Source organism: Centropristis striata, chromosome 2 (genome assembly GCF_030273125.1).
Source record: "Centropristis striata isolate RG_2023a ecotype Rhode Island chromosome 2, C.striata_1.0, whole genome shotgun sequence".
NCBI classification, from domain to species: domain Eukaryota; kingdom Metazoa; phylum Chordata; class Actinopteri; order Perciformes; family Serranidae; genus Centropristis; species Centropristis striata.
The window spans coordinates 459103-480716 of NC_081518.1; the positions used below are offsets into that span (position 1 = coordinate 459103).

General features: G+C 40.0%; 1 protein-coding gene across 3 annotated transcripts; it reads left to right on the forward strand.

Moving 5' to 3' along the window:
* Positions 1 to 971: 971 nt before the first annotated feature.
* sltm (SAFB-like, transcription modulator) lies at positions 972 to 20209 on the forward strand. Of its 3 annotated transcripts, none has more exons than XM_059356057.1 (20): positions 972 to 1111; positions 5902 to 5989; positions 6105 to 6160; positions 6856 to 6883; positions 8090 to 8780; positions 9357 to 9400; positions 9505 to 9614; positions 9719 to 9868; positions 11902 to 12014; positions 12097 to 12254; positions 12696 to 12799; positions 12902 to 12958; positions 13415 to 13560; positions 13635 to 13836; positions 15284 to 15408; positions 15902 to 16075; positions 16884 to 17198; positions 17735 to 17897; positions 18549 to 18730; positions 19487 to 20209. In XM_059356057.1, the coding sequence occupies exons 1-20, from the start codon at positions 977 to 979 to the stop codon at positions 19599 to 19601; spliced, it is 3156 nt and encodes a 1051-aa protein (XP_059212040.1). In that variant the 5' UTR covers positions 972 to 976; the 3' UTR covers positions 19602 to 20209. The 3 variants fall into 3 exon arrangements, with proteins under 3 accessions (XP_059212040.1, XP_059212057.1, XP_059212049.1); XM_059356074.1 differs by having other exon boundaries at positions 13656 to 13836; XM_059356066.1 differs by having other exon boundaries at positions 5902 to 5974.
* Positions 20210 to 21614: the final 1405 nt, after the last annotated feature.

Sequence of the window (21614 nt, forward strand, 5' to 3'; positions counted from 1 at the left end):
CGTTTCCTCTCCTTTATGTCCTGATCATTCATTTTAAAATTTGACTTACTTGATCAAAATGTTGAACCCAAAAGAAACAAAAGGAAACATAAAACCTGATCTTGAAAATGATGTTTCAAAACACAGAATTTAAAATATTGCAAATATGAATTCAGGTTGCAAATATAACATATAACAGGTCAACTGAGGATAATCTCTAGTTCTATATTTTATACTTAAAATATTTGACATTATCTCCAGTTTTACTTTGCCGAATATAATTTAAAATAAATCTGTCATGGAGTTTGAAGCCAGAACTTTATTTGGAAGCTGATGGAGACAAAAATTCACAACGAAATTAAAACTACACTGTAAGAAAAAAATCTGTTTAATTTAGGGTAAAATGCCGGCAGCTGTGGTTGCCAAAACTTCACTGTAAAAAAAATACAGTGAGTGGGTTTCCTTCACTGTAAAATAAATGTTTGTAGAAATTACAGTACAAATTGCACCAGAATTAGGTCGTAAAATTAAAATTGTATATCACTGTAGTAGACGCTTTAAATTACTGTAAATCAAAGAATAGCACAAAACTTGTAAAAAAAACAAAAAACAGTTTTACTGTAAAAATATAACATTTTCATGGAAAATTAATGGAAAACTACCATGATGTCACAAGGACACAATTACCCTAAAATAATGGGACTATTCAGTCTAAATTACAGTTTTTCAGATATTTACATTTAAATTTAGAGTATAAAATTCACTGTATTTTTTTCCGCCAACGACAGCTAAGGTTTCTTTTTTTTTTTTTTTCTTTTTTTTTTTACCGTAGATGAACAGATATTTTTACAGAGTACTGTAGATTTAAATGTAAATCTAATGTTGTTGTTTATCTGTTCAGTGTCTCCAGTCCTCCGCTGGAGGCGCTGCGGCGTTTAACGACGACCAATAAAACCCACGAAGAAGAAGCAGCTGCGGTCAGTAATCTGGAGGTAAAATGGCGTCGGGAGCCATTTCCACTGAGAACAAGAAGATCTCAGATTTAAGAGTTGTTGATCTGAAGTCAGAGCTCAAGCGGAGGAGTCTGGACACGTCCGGGGTGAAGAGCGTCCTGGTGGCGAGACTCAAACAGGTACGTTACATAAAAACTACACGTTAATGAGGTCAGAGAGTGGAGAGTTAGCTGCTGATGCTAATGCTAACGGCTGCTAACGGCTCAGCTAACTGATCAGGTTTAACGGCTAAATGTTGAAATAAAAGCTGATTCTGGATCAATAGAGATGTTTAATTACAACATGAGTAAACAGACAACACTAGACACACACCTGGGATAAAATACTGGAATAAGACTTTAATGTGGAGGCTAAAATCAGGATTTATGATGTAACGATGGTGAGAAATGATGAAGAGAAACAACAGACTGAAGGCCGGAGAGAGAAACACGGGTTACTGGACCCGGGACCAGAAACACGGGTTAATGGACCCGGGGCCAGAACACGGGTTAATGGACCCGGGACCAGAACACGGGTTACTGGACCCGGGACCAGAAACACGGGTTAATGGACCCGGGACCAGAACACGGGTTAATGGACCCGGGACCAGAACACGGGTTACTGGACCCGGGACCAGAAACACGGGTTAATGGACCCGGGACCAGAACACGGGTTAATGGACCCGGGACCAGAACACGGGTTAATGGACCCGGGACCAGAACACGGGTTAATGGACCCGGGACCAGAACACGGGTTAATGGACCCGGGACCAGAAACACGGGTTAATGGACCCGGGACCAGAACACGGGTTACTGGACCCGGGACCAGAACACGGGTTAATGGACCCGGGACCAGAACACGGGTTAATGGACCCGGGACCAGAAACACGGGTTAATGGACCCGGGACCAGAACACGGGTTACTGGACCCGGGACCAGAACACGGGTTAATGGACCCGGGACCAGAACACGGGTTAATGGACCCGGGACCAGAACACGGGTTACTGGACCCGGGACCAGAACACGGGTTACTGGACCTGTTCACACCGCTGCTGGGTCCAGTCAGTGAGCCTCATTAACCCTCTTATAGTCCGTGTTTATCTGATATTAATACAGGTTCACACCTGGAACACCTGGACCATGATAGACCAGGTTTCTAGTCATGGAAAACATTTGGAAAATGAGAAAAAAAATATCAAATGTCCTGGAAATTATTAAGTTATCCTGAAAAATGATTTATCCTCCCCTACTGCCTTGTGAGCATTTTATATTTAGATAGATATATTACTTTATTGATCCCCGAAGGGACAGAAAGAGAGACGGGATATAATAATAGTACAGTATATTATATAATATACAATAATAACTCTTATCTTATAGTCAGGGCCAGATTAACACTTTGCTCTACCCTGGCAACAATATACAAGGGCCCCATTTTGTGTATGTATATATATTTATATATATATATCATAATCTGGCTAAATACAGAGTAAATTATAGTAGTATACAGTTAATATTATGTGCATTTTCATGTACAGATGTTCAAACGCTCATAGAACTACAAATGCACCATGATGTCATCTTGTCAAGGCCACTAACTCGCATATGATGTTATGAAAACAAAACGCGTCAGCATCAGTAAAATCTGACCCACTACATTAATAATAATAATAATAATACATTTTATTTGGGATGTGCCTTTCTTGGCACTCAAGGACACCGTACAAAAAGACAGAAAGCGATCGGGAAGGAAGTGTCCTCAATTTTCACAAACAAGTACGCAACCACTTTCAAAGCATCCAGTATTAATTTAACAACAGATATTCCCAGCAGCACACATGTATTGAATTGATTGAGGCGTCACAGATGAAGACAAGACACAAACAAAAATCAATAATCTAGAATTAAGTAGCATTTTGGTCCTCAGCTCATTTTAAACAGAAATCACCAACATTCATTGTTGAGCAGCGGCTCCGATGGACAGTTGAACATATCGGAGAGAGAAAAGCAGATATTTATCTGCTCCGGGCCCTTTAGAGGCCAGGGGCCTCTGGGCAACTGGCCGGTTGCCCAAATGGTTAATCCGGCCTTGATCCTCCCTAGAGCTGCACAATTATTGGATTAATGGAACAATAATCGATTATTAAATTAACCGTCAACTATTTTGATTATAGAATAATTGGTTTGAGCAGTTTTTTAAAGACAATAAGTCCAAATTCTCTGATTTCAGCTTCTTCAATGTGAATATTTCTGGTTTCTTTGTTCCTTTATGACAATAAACTGAATATCTCTTTGGTTTGAGGACAAAACAAGAGATTTGAGGACGTCATCTTGTGGTTTGGAGACACTCATTGATATTTTTATACATTTTATTCACCAAACAACTAATCGATTAAATAATCGACAGATTAATCGATTATTAAAAAAAAAATCCTCTGGGCTTTATGGCTTCTCTCATAGTTGCTGATATCAACAATTAACCCGATTGATTAATAGAATAAAATGTTGTCATTTACATTTCTGGAAACCATGGATATGTTTAAAGCCTCTAAGATAAGTTTCAAAGCCAATATCTGTTTAAAATCGTTATGTTGAGACTTGACCTGTGACTTGAGTCGCCGAAGACAAAATGACTTGGAGATTATGAGACTTGGAGTCTGAGAGAGTTTCTCATTATTTCCCATCATATTGATGGAAACAGGCTTAGTCATAGATGTGTTTTAACTTTAATTTGTTAGAATGATCACAATTAACTGGTGTTATTTTACATTCAGTTGATATTTTCCACGTTTATCCATGAAATCTCTGTCTGGATGAACAGATTGGTTGGCAAAATAGAGGATTTATTTTCAGGTTAAAAATGAAATTGAATCTAAATTATTTAGTTTAAGCCTTCGTCATTTTCAGGTCACAGACATCTTGGACCTAAACTTTATCCTGTAACTGTCTAAATGTAGCTATTATTTCACAACCTGGGATGCTCATATTTGTTATTCATTGCCATCCATAAGAAAATGTCCCATTTTTCACCTTTTTGATTTGAATTCACCCCACACCTCAAAGTACTTTAAGGTCCTATTAAAATCTATAATCATCTTCTGCAGGAAACAATACAAGCTTTTATTAATAGGCTATTGAGTCTGGGCTGATTTTAAAATGATAATGATAGAAAGATAAGTGCCATGGTCCGTCTCAAGAACACTCTGTGAACCATCAGTAGGTGCAATAAATCAGCACTAAGTGGCCTTAACGGCTCTGAACAGCCACTCAGGTGTTGAGAGTTAATTTGTCTGATTAGACGTCTTCAGGACGCTGTGGCTGTTAAAGAGTCATTGATTGGCGTCTTCCAGAGTCTCTTGTGGTGTTGACGCCTGTTCAAGTGTGAAAAATTAAACCTTCATCATTCTTAGTGGTAGATGAAGATTTGTAACCTAATAAATTCCCATCAACCTTCAACCTGAGCAGAGCTCTAATCATGGAGAATAACAGCTGTGTTCACCACAGTAATCTTATAGTAGTTTTAAAAAAAAAAATTTTTAGTTTTAATTTTGTTGTGATTTTTTTTTTTTTTTTTTTCAAATTCAGTTGACAAATGAAGGACATTTTCACTATAATTTTAGTTAGTTTTGTAACCACAAAATACAGTTTCAGTTTATCGTTTTTAAAAAAACTTGTTAGGGCCTCGGGGCAATCTCCCCAGCACTGGTCCCATACAGCAATATCTGTAGGGACCAGTGCTGCACTACTGTTATACTGTGGATTTCTTCTTCTTCCTCTTCCGGACGCAATTTTGTCCCGCCACTAGTCCTACAACTTGAAGAGTTGCAGGACAAATTATATATCAAAACGTGCAGTTTGATAGGGATCGTGTGCTATTACTTTTCTCTACAGAATACGAATTTTCCGTACGTCAGTACGAATACATCAGTTGCGAAAAACTGCCCAAAATTTTGCATTGAAATGAATGGGACGGCCGAAAAAAATAAGCGAAAAAGAACAATAATTGGAGATTTTTAAACGTCTACTTCTCCGGCATAATTTCACCTAGAGACTCCATTTAAACTTTAAACAGTAGACACAAGTCTTGTGTATCGGTGTATTAATCCACGTTTCGATAGGTCATATAGTTTTTTATCAATCCCTGTTCAATGACCATGATCATTTTTGGAGAAATTCTGAGATTATAATGGGTGTGTATTGCACGGAATGTTCGTGTCACAGTGTGTGACATCATCACCAGAGTGTAGAGGGAGAGAAAAAACTGTCAAAAAATAAATTTGAAAACTGCGCTCCAGGCCGCAAATTCCACTCTACAGAAATAATTTATACATAGAAACGTAGGAAAATTAGTCTTCTCCCTCACAATCCTCTGGTAAAGCTGTCAGAGTTATAGTTTGGGCGTAGGACGCACAGATGATCCACCAACACCACCAACAGCCTCATTGGCTCCCATATTAAAAACGCAGGGAGATTTCTGTAGAAAAGCACATTTAACAGTTTTTTCAGATCGCTCTTACAAAGCTATTTCTTCATATATTTTTTTTCACAAAAAACATATGTAGACGTTCAGGAAGAACTCAGGACGCTCAAAGTGAAGTCGGATCAATGATAGGTATTATGGTTTTGCCAAAAATGCTTTCTGTTCGAGGCCAGAAATTCCAGTCTGTCCACCTCTGGCTGCTGTCACTGTGCTAGAAGATTCCACAGCTGTTAATTCTGTTGATTGCTCTGTTCTGATTGGTCGACCCCAACGCTTTGATGCTTTGATGTGATTACAGTTACAGATACACACACACACACACACACACAGGTCATTTATGTTTATTCTGTCTAATGAATCAGTCTGCAGTTGACTAATTGGTGATCGATGAAACAACGATGTTGTGCGTTGGGACTTGTGAGAGACTCAACATTTTAATTTTATCTTTTAAGGCTCTTGAGGATGAAAATGGAGACACAGAAAACATTCAGATCGAGCTTTCTACAGACGCAGCGGCTCGGAAAGGTGGGAAAGCTAAAGGTAATCTTGCTTTTGATAAAGTGATGATAGAGTGGCTAAGCAAGTCCATAATGTTCTAATTATGCTTTTTTTGCATGTGGATTTTTAATTGTTTTTTATGCATTTCACCTTTCAGGGAAGAAAGTGGACTCGGATGCAGACACCACGGGGGAAGATGATGTGCTTTCCAAGGTGACTGTGGCATAAAACTGTTTTCTCTTTGCCCCTTTTGCCAACATTTCTACATACTAATAAGTTATTACAGTGATGATTAAAATAAACATCTAATGCCATCTTTGTAGAGAGTTGTTGTGCATGAAAGGTTGCATTGTAAAAAAGGTGTGTTGCATTGTAAAAACGGTGTCTAAAAACACTAAATCTGAGGGAAATGATCTTGCTGCATGGACAGATAATTTACCTTGACAAGATTTCTTAAATTAAGATTATTAAATCTAGAAATAAGCATGTTGAACACTTACAAAAACATGAATTTATTCAAAAGTTTGGCTTGCCAATGAAGGCCACACAATCATCTGCCCAACAAGCGTTTCAGTGGCTGCCAGGAAGTCAGACTGAAACATTTTAAAATGTGAGCAAAAAGGCAATTAAAATCCTTACAAAGTTCTGACACATGTAATTCAGACCTTCCTCAGTCCACTAACTGAAGGCAGAACTGCAAACATAATTCACGCTGGCTGAAACTTCCATGTGCTTCTGTAAAATGATTGGTTAAAAACAGCATTTAAAGCTACATCTTGTAGTTTTCAGAGAGAAGTTAAAACCCTGAAAAAGTGCTACAACTTGATGTTGATGTGAGATTGTAACTTCTAGCTGTTGTTGCATTAAAATAGTCGTCGGCTCACCTCAGTGTTTTTTTCTTCTTCTAGGAAACTGAAGAGTACGAGTCAGAGAAAGGTACGTATGTCGGGGCTCTAATGCCTGATTCTAACGTTAGCTTGTTTCTTCTTTACAGCCAACATGTATGATGACAGGAAACCTTCATTTAGTGGTATTTCATGCTTCTGTTGCTGCTAAAAGGCCACCACGGATACGCTTAATGAAGACATGTCTGAAGAGCAACTCAAGTGTTTTTAAATTGGTACACACATGAATCATTGCATGGGGGTTGCTATGACTCAGTTAGCCACTTTCCTTGGATTACTAAGAAACGTTGTTGCCTCTGGCGTTCTGCTTCCACATTCTCCAGAGAATCACAGAGAGAACGCTCACAAACAAGCTGATTTATTATGTCAATGAAGTGGAAGAAGCAACAACTTGTAGCACTCGAGGATCAATTCACTTTTACTTTGGTATGTTGCTCAACAACATGTGTGGACAGAGCAGTGACGAGTGCTTTGGACCGGTCCGAGTCCTCCTCCAGCACCAGGAACCCACCATGTTATTACATGTGTCAGGTGGATGTGGACATCTTACAGCAGCTAGACTTCTCCAAACACTGTGAAGATGCAGAGGCCTCAAGAAAGATAAAGAGACTTCACACATTACCGACGATATCATCAGAATTGCTCATATTCCTGCCAGCTGACGGCAGCCCAGCAGGTGATGTGTTGGGACTAAAGCAGGACTGGAAGGACTCTGAACTATCAGGACACAGTATATATGTACAGACTGGACACAGACGCTTGGATTTGATGATGAAAGATACATTTGAGTGCTCTGAAATCTGCTAATAAGACATTGATGACATTAATTATTGAAGAAATATTGGAGGATATTGAAGATTTCCTGAAGCTCAGATGACTTTCCATGGATTGACCCGTTGGGGAAGCATTTAAAAACCAACCCAGGATGAACTGATGAGATGTTCCACGTTTGAACTTTGTCTCAAGATTCCTCGGTGGAGAACTGTCGCTGGCTGTAGGAACCATCTGGAACGTTCACTGTGAATTATGACTCGAGTCCTTGACGAGTGTGAAGACCTGAAGAGACTCGTCCTGCGTTGTCAGTGAAGAGTGTGTGTTGTGTGTCTTCCTGTGGTTCGCCCTCGATGACCATTAACACTGAATGTGCTTTCTATTCTACTTTGTAGGTGAAGTAACATGCGACATGTCAATGTTAAACGTTGTGTTTTGCCATGTTTATCCTTGTTAAATCCCTCAGATGTAACTGATACAGATGATGGTACTCGTGAAAATACTAAAGCTGCCCCCAGCGAGGACAGCCTCGCTCAGCCCGAGGCCCCGGCCCCGGCCGAGGCCCCGGCTGAGACCCCGGCCCACCACCAACCAGAGTCAGAGGCCGTGGCGGCTGAGGCCGACTCAGAGCCTGAGGCCGAGGCGGACGCTGAGGTGGACGCCGAGGCCGAGCCAGAGGTGGATGAGGACGCCGACCCAGAGATGGATGGGGAGGCTGAGCCAGAGGTGGATGTGGAGCCAGATGTGGAGCCAGAGGTGGAGCCCGAACTGGCTGAGATGGATACTGAAGCCATGAATTCCTCTAAAGAAGCTGAGGACGATCACCTGTCCGTCTCAATCCCAAACGAAGATGCCCTCACCCTAGATGTTGATGGGGATGATCTCCTGGAAACAGGTAAACATGTCAAACTTCCAGATCCAGAGGCCGAGAAGGGCACAGACGAGCCAGGGGCCTCCGCTGAGACGGGCCCCGATGATGACACGAAGGTGGAAGAGAGCGAGGGCCACAAAGATGGTAAGAAAGATGACGGATCCCGGGGCGAGCCCACGAAGAAAGACGGCAGAGACGCCCTGAAGAAAGCCGAAACGGGAGACAAAGACAAGGATTGTGGGAAGAAAGGCCCCTGCGCTACTGGGGCCTCAGGTCAAGCTAAGAGGTTTGTCTTTCTATGTCAGTTCTTTGATACTACAAGTCCAGCTCACTAAGAACGCAACATTGTGGGTAGCCTCAAGATGTTTTTTGCCATAAGGGAAATGTTCACTGATGTACCTAATCCTGCCATTTACTACCTTGATTTGTTTTTCTGAAGTTGGTTAAATTTTGGCGTTAACCAGAAGCTGAGCAAACACCTCTTATTTTGTTACTTTCCACCAGTTTTAAAGCCATTTCCAGTTTCTACACAAGGCATTGTAAAAGAGCATTAGTCCCCGTGATGGCAGTGTGTTTTTTTCTTTTTGGCCAAATGATTCGCTGTGAAGTTGAACAAACCTCCGAAGATTTCATTGGTCCAGGGAATAAATTGGCTGACAACTTGACCCATCTCACCACTGGAAAAGCAATGAAGCCTTTGAGACATTGGTTCAGATCCACGCCTTGCCCACAGGAGTTTTTTTCCTGAAAAGTCCAAAAGAATGTGTTTTTATTCCACTAGATGTTTGTGTGTCACTGAACACCGGGTTGTATTTACCTTCACTCATTTCCTCTGCTTGTTGTTGCAACATTTGCTTTGTAGCTCTTCAAGAGACAGAGATGGAAAATCTACAAAAGATGAAAAGGGTAAGACTTGTGTCCAGATGTTGTGAGAAATATGAAAGCTTGATGCTGTATTTTTCATACCCAATAACCGCCGAATGTGTTCTGGAAACGTTTCTCCTGAGCAGCCGCCAGCAGCAGCAGCACCAGCAGCTCGTCTCGGAACATCTGGGTGAGCGGCCTGTCGTCCAACACCAAAGCAGCTGATCTAAAGAACCTGTTTGGCAAATATGGGAAGGTAAATAACCTGCAGTTTACACACACAAATAAAGAAGCTGCTTATTTAGAATGTGTGTGAAACCTTCACTAACTTTCTGTTGAAATAAATGTTGTTGCCAACAGGTTCTGAGTGCTAAGGTGGTGACTAACGCTCGTAGTCCAGGTTCAAAGTGTTACGGCCTGGTGACCATGTCGTCCAGCACCGAGGTGACGCGCTGCGTCTCCCACCTCGACTGCACCGAGCTCCACGGACAGCAGATCTATGTGGAGAGGGTACGGTTTTTGTTTTTATTTAGATCCCCATTAGCTTTAGCAGAGCAGCAGCTATTCTTCCTGGAGTCTATCATCATATTGTGACCAATACAATGTAGAAATACACAGAATGATAACAGACATGACATACATTATATGATACATAACATAAAACAAAAAGAACACACAGACAATACGTCATTACATTTCACATAAAACATGATGACATCACAAAACAAATGGAAAACAAAATGGAAATACTTCTCCGGCATAATTCCACCTAGAGACTCCATTTAAACTTTAAACAGTAGACACAAGTCTTGTGTATCGGTGTATTAATCCCGTTTCGATAGGTCATATAGTTTTTTATCAATCCCTGTTCAATGACCATGATCATTTTTGGAGAAATTCTGAGATTATAATGGGTGTGTATTGCACGGAATGTTCGTGTCACAGTGTGTGACATCATCGCCAGAGTGTAGAGGGAGAGAAAAAACTGTCAAAAAATAAATTTGAAAACTGCGCTCCAGGCCGCAAATTCCACTCTACAGAAATAATTTATACATAGAAACGTAGGAAAATTAGTCTTCTCCCTCACAATCCTCTGGTAAAGCTGTCAGAGTTATAGTTTGGGCGTAGGACGCACAGATGATCCACCAACACCACCAACAGCCTCATTGGCTCCCATATTAAAAACACAGGAAGAGTTCTGTAGAAAAGCATATTTAACAGTTTTTCAGATCGCTCTAACAAAGCTATTTATTTTTATTTTTTCACAAAAACCATAAGTAGAGGTTCAGGGAGAACTCAGGACGCTCAAAGTGAAGTCGGATCAATGATAGGTATTATGGTTTTGCCAAAAATGCTTTCTGTTCGAGGCCAGAAATTTCACTCTGCCCACCTCTGGCTGCTGTCACTCTGCCAGAAGATTCCACAGCTGTTAATTCTGTTGATTGCTCTGCTCTGATTGGTCGACCCAACGCTTTGATGCTTTGATGTGATTACAGATACACACATTCATGTGTAAGTGCGCACACTCCTCCAGATACACAACAGACGTCCCCAAACCACCACTGACCAGCAATATTCTACTTTTATACCGAGACACTGAGTTTTGTGTTTTCATTATCTCTAAGCCAGAATCATCAAAAACACAAGAAAAATAAACCTCCTCCTCTTATTCTCCTCCTCCTCTCCTGCTCCTCCTCTTTTTTCTCCTCCTCCTTCTTTTCTTTCTCCTCTTCTCCTCCTCCTCTCCTGTTCCTCCTCTTTTTTTCCTCCTCTCCTTTCCTCCTGTCCTCTTCCTCATCTCCTCTCCTCCTCCCTCTTTTCTTCCTTCTCCTCCCCTCCCCTCCCCTCCTCTTTTCCTCGTATCCACATCTCTTCTTTCTCCTCCTCTCTTTTTTTTTCTCCTCCTCTCCTCCTTCAGGATATTCTAGTTTTCAAACACTGAGTTTTGTGTTTTCATTATCTCTAAGCCAGAATCATCAAAAACACAAGAAAAATAAACCTCCTCCTCTTATTCTCCTCCTCCTCTCCTGCTCCTCCTCTTTTTTCTCCTCCTCCTTCTTTTCTTTCTCCTCTTCTCCTCCTCCTCTCCTGTTCCTCCTCTTTTTTTCCTCCTCTCCTTTCCTCCTGTCCTCTTCCTCATCTCCTCTCCTCCTCCCTCTTTTCTTCCTTCTCCTCCCCTCCCCTCCCCTCCTCTTTTCCTCGTATCCACATCTCTTCTTTCTCCTCCTCTCTTTTTTTTTCTCCTCCTCTCCTTCTTCAGGATATTCTAGTTTTCTGAGACACTGAGTTTTGTGTTTTCATTATCTCAGAGAATCATCAAAAACAAGAAAAACAGGCTGAAATATTTCACTCTGAAATGAATCTGTATAATGTTTGAGTTTCACTTTCTGAAATGATTGACAACAAATATTGAACTTTTTCATGATATCCTAATGTTTTGAGACTCTAGTGTTGGAAACCTTCATTAGTTGAATTCAGCTCTTCCTTGTTTATGGAAAGATTGTGTGCTGTGTCATTTATATTCCACTGCTTCTGTTCTTCAGGCCAAAAACGATCCGTTCAAAAAAGAAGGCTCAAAGAAGGAAGCAGAGGACAAAACCAACTCCAGTAAATCGAGCGATAAGCGAAGTTCCACCGGAGCCAAACTGACTAACAAGTGGGTGACAGATAAACATTAAAGTTCATCCTTTTTCTTCATTGGAAGTGTTTGTAACTTGTTTTTCTCTCTTTGTGTGTAGAACACCACCATCTTACAAAAAAGAGGACAAGAAATCTGAGAAACTCTCTGAAAAGGACAAAGATTTATCCAAGAAACAAGACGCCAGAGGAGGAAAATCTGACTCTGTTTCATCGAGTTCTGGGCAAGATTCAAAGAAAGACGACAGGAAGCACGGACGTATGTTTCACTCCTCTTATTAATTAACAGGATCAGCTCAATGAATCACAATATGATGAAAAGTTTATCTCACTAGTTCAAGTCAACCAAGTATTGAGTCATAGACGACAGACTGTTCACAGGAAACATTTACATATTAAACAGACTTTTTAGCCTTATGTCTTCATTAAATGTGAGCAATAATCATTATAATTAGAATAAATTATATAAATGAAGACATGAAATGTTTCATTCTATGTGTAATGGATCTATATAATGTGTTATTTCACCTTTCTGAATTGAATCACTGACATAAATAAACTTTTCTATCATATTCTAATGAATTGAGATGCTCCTGTATATAATCTGAGTTGATCTGTAGTTATTACTGGTATTCTATCTGGTATACTAGTATTACTGTCTGTCCTCTGATTCTCTTCTTTCTTCTGTTTCTGTTTCTAGGACCAAAGAGTCCAGTGAAGCCGATGGTGATTTATCATCCCAAAGGAGATTCTAACTTTGGCAAAATGAGACCGTTCAGACGGGGGGGAAGGTACTTTGATAAAGTAAGTATCTTTTATTTGTATTTGATATTTTGATAATACGTGTAAAGCATTTAAATTTGCCTTCAGAGAATGTTAATCAGATGGTTTTTATTCATTTTTCAGCCTTTTGTCAACATGAACGTCCAGAGGAGGCCCAAGTGGTTGATTCCTCCTGAAGAGGTACAAAATGATCAATTATCAAATATCAAAAAGTCTTTATTATCATTATATAGTTCACTATACAACCAAATAGAAAGTGCCGCTGCATGAGGTGCATAGTTATAACAATCATAACACAAAACAACATGAGTAAAACATTTAAAGATACCGAGCTGAACAAGAACAACGACATGTGATGTAATAAATAAGTATAAAAATAAATAAATGGCTACTGAAAACACTATAATTTATAGATGAGGTAGATTAAATGTTTTGCACATATCAGTTGTCTGTTTTATTGCACCTTTTAATGAATTTATCTCTTATTTATTTTATGTTGAGAGTTGAGTGACAGCCCAGAGGAAAGAATCCGTTTTTCATCCTGCTGGTTATTTCATGTTTAGAGAATTAGAACTTGGTTTCACCTTGTTGAGTGTTTATTTTTTGTGTTCTATTGATATTTGTCTCTATATCCAGTTGGAGATGATGAGAGACAAACAGCGCCCGTTCAGTAACCGTGGCGAGGTGAAGGACATCCTCCCCTTTGAGAAGATGAAGGAGCAGAGGATGAGGGAGCGAGTGGCTCGTCTGGAGAGAGTCCGCCGGGCCGTGGAGCTCCGCAGGTAGACCTCCTCACCTGTCTGCTCTCACAGCTCTCCCCTTTAATATCCCACATTATTTATTTATTGTCTTAAAGTGCTAACACTTTGGATTTTAGACGGCGGGAAATCGCCGAACAGGAACGCCGGGAGCGCGAGCGAGTCCGACTGTTACGAGAGCGAGAAGAACGAGAGAACCTTCTCCGAGAACGCCAGAGATTAGAGATGGAGAGACAGAAGCTGGAGAGGGAACGCCTGGAGAGAGAGAGGCTGGAGAGGGAGAGGATCCGCATAGAGCAGGTAGCATACATTGTATTATACATTATATAATATATATACATATTCAGATGCTTGTGTAGCAGACGGCTCTCTGCTCACTCTGTGTTGTGTAGAAATAAGTGAGACGGAGTTGAGTATTTGGAGTTTATTCACAGAAAAAAAGGAAAAAACAAAGATGTTACACAAAGGAGCCACTCTGACATATCACTACTGACATTATTATCACTATATACTGTAATATACTATACTATTATTATTATTACTTTTACTATTATATATTATATATCATATTTTATTTATAATTATTTTTATTTTATATTGTTACTATTTATTACATATATTATATACTGTCTAGTCACTATAGCATTATTACCATCATTATCAGTATAATTACCATCATTTACCTACCAACTGATCTTCTTTTTAACTCTTAAGTGTTCTTGTTCTATTCTGTGTTTTTTCTATTTTTATTTATGCTACCTCAGGATTTTATTCTATTGTATTTTATTGTACTTGAATACCAGACTGCTGTGACGACCCAATTTCCCTTCGGTGATGAATAAAGTAATATATCTATCTATCACACAATAAATGGTATAACCTATACTATAAATAATATGACAATACATAAACTCATCTCCCACAGTCTAAAAAACAAATAATTTCACCCACATATCTCATTTTTTATAGTGCAATAATATTAAGAACATGAACTAAATGAACTAACTGGCATTCCTTTAACAGAAGAAACAGGAGTCACAAAACCTCACCTTCTACAAGAAGAATACAATTAAAACTCACATAAACCATAATCAACCTACACATGACACATGAGGGAACACAATCTGAAATCAGCATAGAAGAGAAACAAAAAACGCTTCAACTAGAATAACTCTGAATCATAACTCCATTTAATGTTCAGTTTATAATTATTATTTAAGTTGTCAGTAAAATGTTGGTTTGACCAACAGGTTCATCAGCTGTTAGAACAGTTAATATCAGCATAAAGCTTCATTTATCACTCTGTGACTCTGGTGGTGTAACACCTAAACCCTTCCCCACAGGAACAAAAGGCACGTATTGATAATCACCATAGGAACTTTTTTACAGGTGGAAAATTATTTTTGGGGAAGTTCACAACACAAGGGAAAAGAAATAAACAAAAATATATATTTTTTAAAACTGACTCTGTTACACTTGGATAAGTAAACACCTTTCACCAGTCAAACCTTCAAGCTTCTCTGTAAACCTTTAATGTAAATAAGGGATTCATGTTTTTAATGTCCACCAGCAGCAGTCTGTTGTGTCCAGGAGAAAGAATCAGTGAACTTGTCATTTAATTTAAGCTTCCAAAAAAAGTGTTTAGAAAGCTGTTTAAAGCCACTTGGACTTAATTTCCTTACTGTCTGTTACTATTTAATGATGTCCACGTCTCTCAGTCATTTTAATTGTAACATTGTGTCTCCAGGAGCGGCGTAAGGAGGCGGAGCGGATGGCTCGGGAGCGGGAGGAGCTCCGCCGGCAGCAGGAGCAGCTCCGCTACGAGCAGGAGAAGAGGAACAACCTGAAGAGGGGACGGGAGGTGGAGCACGGGTACAAACACGCTTTAGACCTTGTTGAGCACTTATTTTTATTTATTTTATTTATTGTCTGAATAAAAGAATAAATAAGTTAATACAGGTTAAAATATAATTAACAGTAATATTATTAAAAACCGTTTATGTGTGTAATATGTGATGATAAAGACATTTCATTGATTTGGAGTTACATTAAAAAAAGACTTCATTTCCCAAGATGCTCTAGGAGCAGAGCTAACGTACCTGATGACGTCAGTTTGTTAGTCAGAAATATGGAGCCTCGGCATGAACACGCTGTTATTACTCTTTATTTTTTCACTAAAGAACGTCTGAACATGAGAGAAAAGCTCTCGCTTCGTTGTTTTTAGTCCAGAAGCATTTTCTGCTCCAAATGTTTTGATATTTTATCGTTTTGAAAGATTTGTTACATAAATGACCCCACGGTGTTGAATCCATCTTGAAGTATCTCAGCTGGTTCCTCAGCTCTGTGTCTGTTCTTCCTGTTCCAGACGGAGAGATGATTCCTACTGGAACGGCAACAAGAAGATGCAGTCTGACTCTGATGTTCGTATCAACCAAGGATCCAACTACAACAGGCAGCAGAACCGCTTCACTAACTTCACTCCCCGAGAGAGAGGACGCTTCCCCGACGCTGCCGCAGAGCAGACCAACACCTACGACAGGTAGTAATCATCATAATAATAATAATAATAATAATAATAATAATAAGGTACCACAGTATACACTCTATCAGTCACACGGAGCTTTATTTATACCAGGTGGCTATTTAGCTGCTTCTGTTCAGGCTCCTGCTGTTTCACATGTTGACATCTGTTTGTATCTTGTATTCTCCATCAAAGTCCTCAGTCATTAGATCATGTAGCTTCAAGTGGACGAGCACCAACAGTGTTAGTGTTTCACAGCTTCCATTAGATCTGGATTTCTTTTTCTTTTTTTAACTCATTCTTTATTTAATTTTTAAGGAAAAACAAGACAAAAAGAGAACCCAAACAAAACATCAGTGTGAGAGGGAATCAAGTCTTTAGTGATGGTGTTACAGTGTTTTCACTTCATTCAGAGTCCCCACTAACGTCTCTCTAGTGAGATTTGTCCCATTTAGTGTTGAACTAAAGTCTCAGTATATATGAGAGTCTTTCCATCTTGTATATCTCCTGGACTGTCCAACCAGCTCCTCAGAGTGGGAGAGCCTTCACATCACCACTTCCTGTTGATTTCCTTCTTTAGCCTGAAGTCTTGACCTGATATTTGTCCTCACACTGAACATTTTCCCTTGTCAGGTTACATAGATATAACACCTCAGTTAGATCTGTATTTCATCACAATACTTTCTGATTACTGTGTAGTAATGAAGCCACATGGAGAACAGGAGAAAGGAATAAAAAGGCATCTCATCTGTGATCATGTGCTGTGAACCATTGTTGCTGATGTTCCTCCTGTGGTCTAACCTGTCCTGGTGTGTTTTGTGTGAAGGCGTAACCGTTTTGAGGGCGAGCCGGAGGTGAAGAAGAACCGTCCTGCTCCTCACAGAGAGACGTCTGGCTTCGACCGCTACCCCAAGAGCTTTGAGACGGTGCGCCGCCCGGAGCCGCCTCCTCCTCAGCGCGCCGAGCTGAGGGACGCCGAGCGCGGCGGCGCCAGAGACGAGCGGCGCCCGGTCCCCATGCACGACCGGCCAATGGGAGGCCGGGCCACCATGGCCAACATGTCCCACAACAGATCACCCAGAGACGGAGGACACGGCTGGAAGAACGACGGAGGACTCAACTCCAACAAGGGAGACATACGGTGAGAAAAGACCTGAAGAAGAAGAAGAAGAAGAAGAGCTGTCAGTCATAATGAAACTAATAACAGGAACATGGTGGATTCATGTTGAGATGTGGTGGAGAGAAACTCTTCCTCTGCTTTCAGCTGTGATGAAGAATGGAAGAGTTTAGTGAAGAGTTTAGTGAAGAGTTTATTGTAATATTAGTTGAGGAGATTCTCTCATCAGACTGTTTAACTTGGTCTATAACCAGAGGAGCAGAACATCAGTTATCATCAACACGTTTTTATTAATGTGTGTTTGTTATTAAAGGCAGAATGAGTGATTGATTAACATGTAGAAACATTGATAAAGCAGCTTGTCACAGTGGTTTAAGTCTTTATGTTCCATCCACGCTGCAGAATAAACAAGAGTACGGAGACGTTTTATACATTATATTAACAATAATCTGTCTCTTTAATAAACCAACCTGGAGCAGAATCATTGGACCCTCTGCATGTTTATACTGTTCATTAGCTCTGTCCTTCCTGAAGCTAATATGTTTAACATGTCCCTGCAGTAACGCGGGTCTGAACAGAGGACCGATGAGGATGCGTCCAGAGCGATCCGGTAGAGACGGTCCTGGTCCTGGTCCGGTCCTCAGAGGAGGATCCTCCGCCAGCAGAGGGAGGAGCAGCTTCAACGAGCGGGACGGAGGGAGGCCCATGGGCCTCAACGACCAGGTCAGACACCTCTAACTCAGACTAAACTAGCAGTTTCAGGTAGAGCTGGGCCAAAAGTCAAATCTGATATATTCAGGCTGAATATCAATATACGATATATATCCTGATATTTTTATTGCAAAGTGAGAGCAAATGTTCAGTCAAAGTAGTTTTATTGAAACTGTTTATTATAGTGAACATATATACTGTAGAACAGGAGAACCTTTTTAAATCAAAGCTCTATAAAGTGACATTTAAATAAAAAATATCTTAAATAAAAATAGCCTATAAAATAAAATAGGTCCATCTTTTTCTGATATAAATATATTTATATCAGAAAAGAATAAGGAACATAACAAAAGAACTAAATATGACAAACCCTAGTAAGGCCACGTTTATATATAAAATAAATGTTTTGAACTATATGGATATATGTGATATGTTCTAATTCCATATCACATTTAAAAAGGTATCAATATATTTTTATATCTCCCGGCCCTAGTTGGAAATGCATAAAAAACATTTTTCCACTGAGGTTTCAGTGAATGACTGTTAATAAAGATAAATCCCAGCATGATGTTTCTGTCTGTCAGTTTTGTTTTCTGCTCAAATATAAACTGAATGATTGATAGAATGGTTCCTGACTGTAAATCTCTCTGTGACGTCCTGCAGCCGTTCAGCTCGGGCCGGCAGGTGGTCGTGGAGCGCCACAGCAGGGAGCAGAACATGAGGAAGGAGTGGCACGGAGGCTCCAGCTCCCAGGGAGGAGCAGCAGGAGGAGGAGGAGGAGGAGGAGGTTACCCTGACAACCGCAGGATGGGAGACAGCCGGGGCAGCATGATGGCTCCCTCCAGGTAAATCACCTGTCACTGTGTGTAATAAACTATAGTATCAGCAGGGGGCGCTGCTCCTCCAGACAGGAACTCCTCCTGACTGTTAACATGAGGAGAGCAGGAGGTGCTGGGGATCACTTACAGTTAGACATGACTCCCTTCACTGGTTGTAGTCACTGTGACACGGTGAGGAAGTACAACACAACAACAGTGAAACCAGGTTGATGTGACCAAGGTCACCAGGATCCTCCTCAACCAGCTCAGCTCCAGCAGAGCAGCAGAGAACATCAGAGAACATCAGAGAACATCACAGAGAACATCACAGAACATCACAGAGAACATCAGAGAACATCATGTCTGTTTGGATCATTGTGCAGATGCCATAAGTGTCGCTGATGGAAAATGTTTCCCAGCTGTGATTAATTAAGTGGAACCAGCTGATCATATTCACTCACCAGCCTCAGAGAAACTCTAGACCAGGAGCAAAAGATGCTAACAGAGTTAGCCGCTAACAGAGTTAGCCACAGCAGAGCGCCTTGCTATCACCACGGCCTGTTGGACCCATAGATGGATAGATAGATAGATAGATAGATATAAACACCTTTCTGATGAATATCTATGGTTGGACCCATAGACAAACACTGCTCAGAAAAATAAAGGGAACACTAAAAATAACACATCCTAGATCTGAATGAAATATTGTTATTAAATGCTTAGTTCTTTACATAGTTGAATGTGCTGACCGTCTTCTCTCTGTTTCTGTGTCTCTGTGTTCAGTCACTCTTCGTCGGGGATGAACCGGATCGTCCAGATCACCAACAGCTCTCTGCCCAGCGGAGGAAACGGCGGCGGAGGATTCAAACCGTTCAAAGGAACGCCGCGGCAGTTCTAACGGCAACATGAAGACTTTGAACTGTTTATTTTTAGAAGATCAGCTGTTTTAGGTGGCTCATTTGTAGCCATGAGGTTGAGAACACTATTTTATTTTGTATAGATGACGATGATGATGATGATGAAGTGTTTACCTCAGTGTGGGGTTGGTTCCCCTGGCAACAGTTCTGCTGTTACGTTCCTTATTTAGAAGACCTTGTACAGCTCTGCTACGTCTTTGTAACACGTTTTACAGTGATGTTCCACTGAGTGTTGTTGTACATTTCACTAGTTTAGTGTCACACTCAGTTCCTGTTTCTGTCTTATTTTAGTGTATTATTATTATTATTATTATTCTAGAGCTCAGTCACGGATCATTCATCATCTGGATGTTTCTCTGTGACCAAACCAATAACAAAGAGTACTATTTTTTTTTTCTTTTACTTGGTGTGGGCGTTGTGTTTTTGTAAAGAGTAGTTGGATAATTTAAAACGATGTTAAACTGTAAAGTGGCCTGCTTCGTAGCAAAATACCTCCAACAGGCCAGAACACGAGTTCATAACACGAGTTCATAACATGAGTTCATAACATGCAGCTGTGTGTCCAAATAAAATCTCACTTTCAAATCTCTTCTGCAGAATTCACTGGTCTAAAGTTCATCCAACAGTTCTAATAACAGTTCTCCTCATCCAGCTACACCTCAGAGAACGGCTCCTTTATCACATGATATTAAGACTATATGTCCATCATTTAACCCTTTAATACAGACGGGTCTCAAACTACCTGGGGGCCGCTGGAGGCACTAGCAACATGACAGAAAAAAGACACAATGACTAAAAAAAGACATAAAATGACAGAAAAAAAACCTAAATTACTTATAAAAGAAACAAGACACAGAATTACTAAAGACAAAATTCCCCCCCAAAAAAAACATTTTATTAAAAAGACAATTATTAAGAGACACAAAATTACCAAAAACAGTAATTAAAGGGACCTTCCCCACACAACAAAGTAAAGTGCCATTCATATAAAACTCACATTAAACTTTCATATCATGGGGGCCACAAAATATCGTCACGAGGGCCACAATTGGCCCGCGGGCCACCAGTTTGAGACCCATGATTTAGAACAAGCAGGAAGAAGTTTAGTGGCAGCTTGCAGAAAAAAATACAGCGTCCAGGTAGAGCTCAGAAAATTAGAATATGATGAAAAAGTTAAACATAAAATGTGTTTTTGAATCTTTTTTTTACTTTCAAAACACTATCATGCTCAATAAAGAATGTTAAATGTGTCAAATGTGAGCAAAGGTGTCAAATCTACCATATAAGAGGGTTCCATCCAGTTCTATCATTTGATACTAAATCTATTTGAGCTTGTCTCCAGTTTTACTTGGTATATCATCATCAAACTGAAACTGGCCTCATGGAGTTTACAGCCAGAACTTTAGAGGTAAATGTACAGTAGGGCTCCACGCTGCTTTGTTTTATACTCTGATGGAGGCAACAAGTCTGGATTATTTGGAGCTTTAGAGACTCCACAGGGTTAAACATCATTTATAAACCAGATCTCAGGACTAAAGCTCAGATTCATTTCAGCTTCAGGTAATAAAACTAAAAGAATCAACATTGAACCTGCCAGTCCATTACTGACTTAAATGTTATGTTTAAATATGAAAATAAGGCGTTACCTTATTAATGTTCTCATTTGCATTCATTTCCAGAACAAATCTTAATATTTGTATAAAATCAGGTTCAGAGCTCTTGTATCATGTTTCCATGTTAGTCAGAGACTTCTAGAAGGACTGATCTCAGTTTGACTCTCTAGAAGTCACAAAATACTGTCAACAGCCATGAAAACATCCATATTAGGAATAAAATGTTGTATAAATCAGGTTATTAAAAACCTTCAAAAAATAGATAATTAGATATTATATAATAATAGATCGGATGTTTAGTGTTAGTGGAGATTTGTGGCACAGGGTGAGAGCTGTCAGTCTGAAGGCTTCCTGGTCTGGAGGAAACATCAGAACTAATAT

Excerpts from the sequence above, each read along its gene's own strand:
- sltm (XM_059356057.1), top strand. The coding sequence starts at position 977 with ATGGCGTCGGGAGCCATTTCCACTGAGAACAAGAAGATCTCAGATTTA. Across the intron at positions 5,990-6,104 it reads GAAAGGTGGGAAAGCTAAAG|GGAAGAAAGTGGACTCGGAT; the intron begins GTAATCTTGCTT and ends TTCACCTTTCAG. Across the intron at positions 12,255-12,695 it reads AGACGACAGGAAGCACGGAC|GACCAAAGAGTCCAGTGAAG; the intron begins GTATGTTTCACT and ends TTCTGTTTCTAG.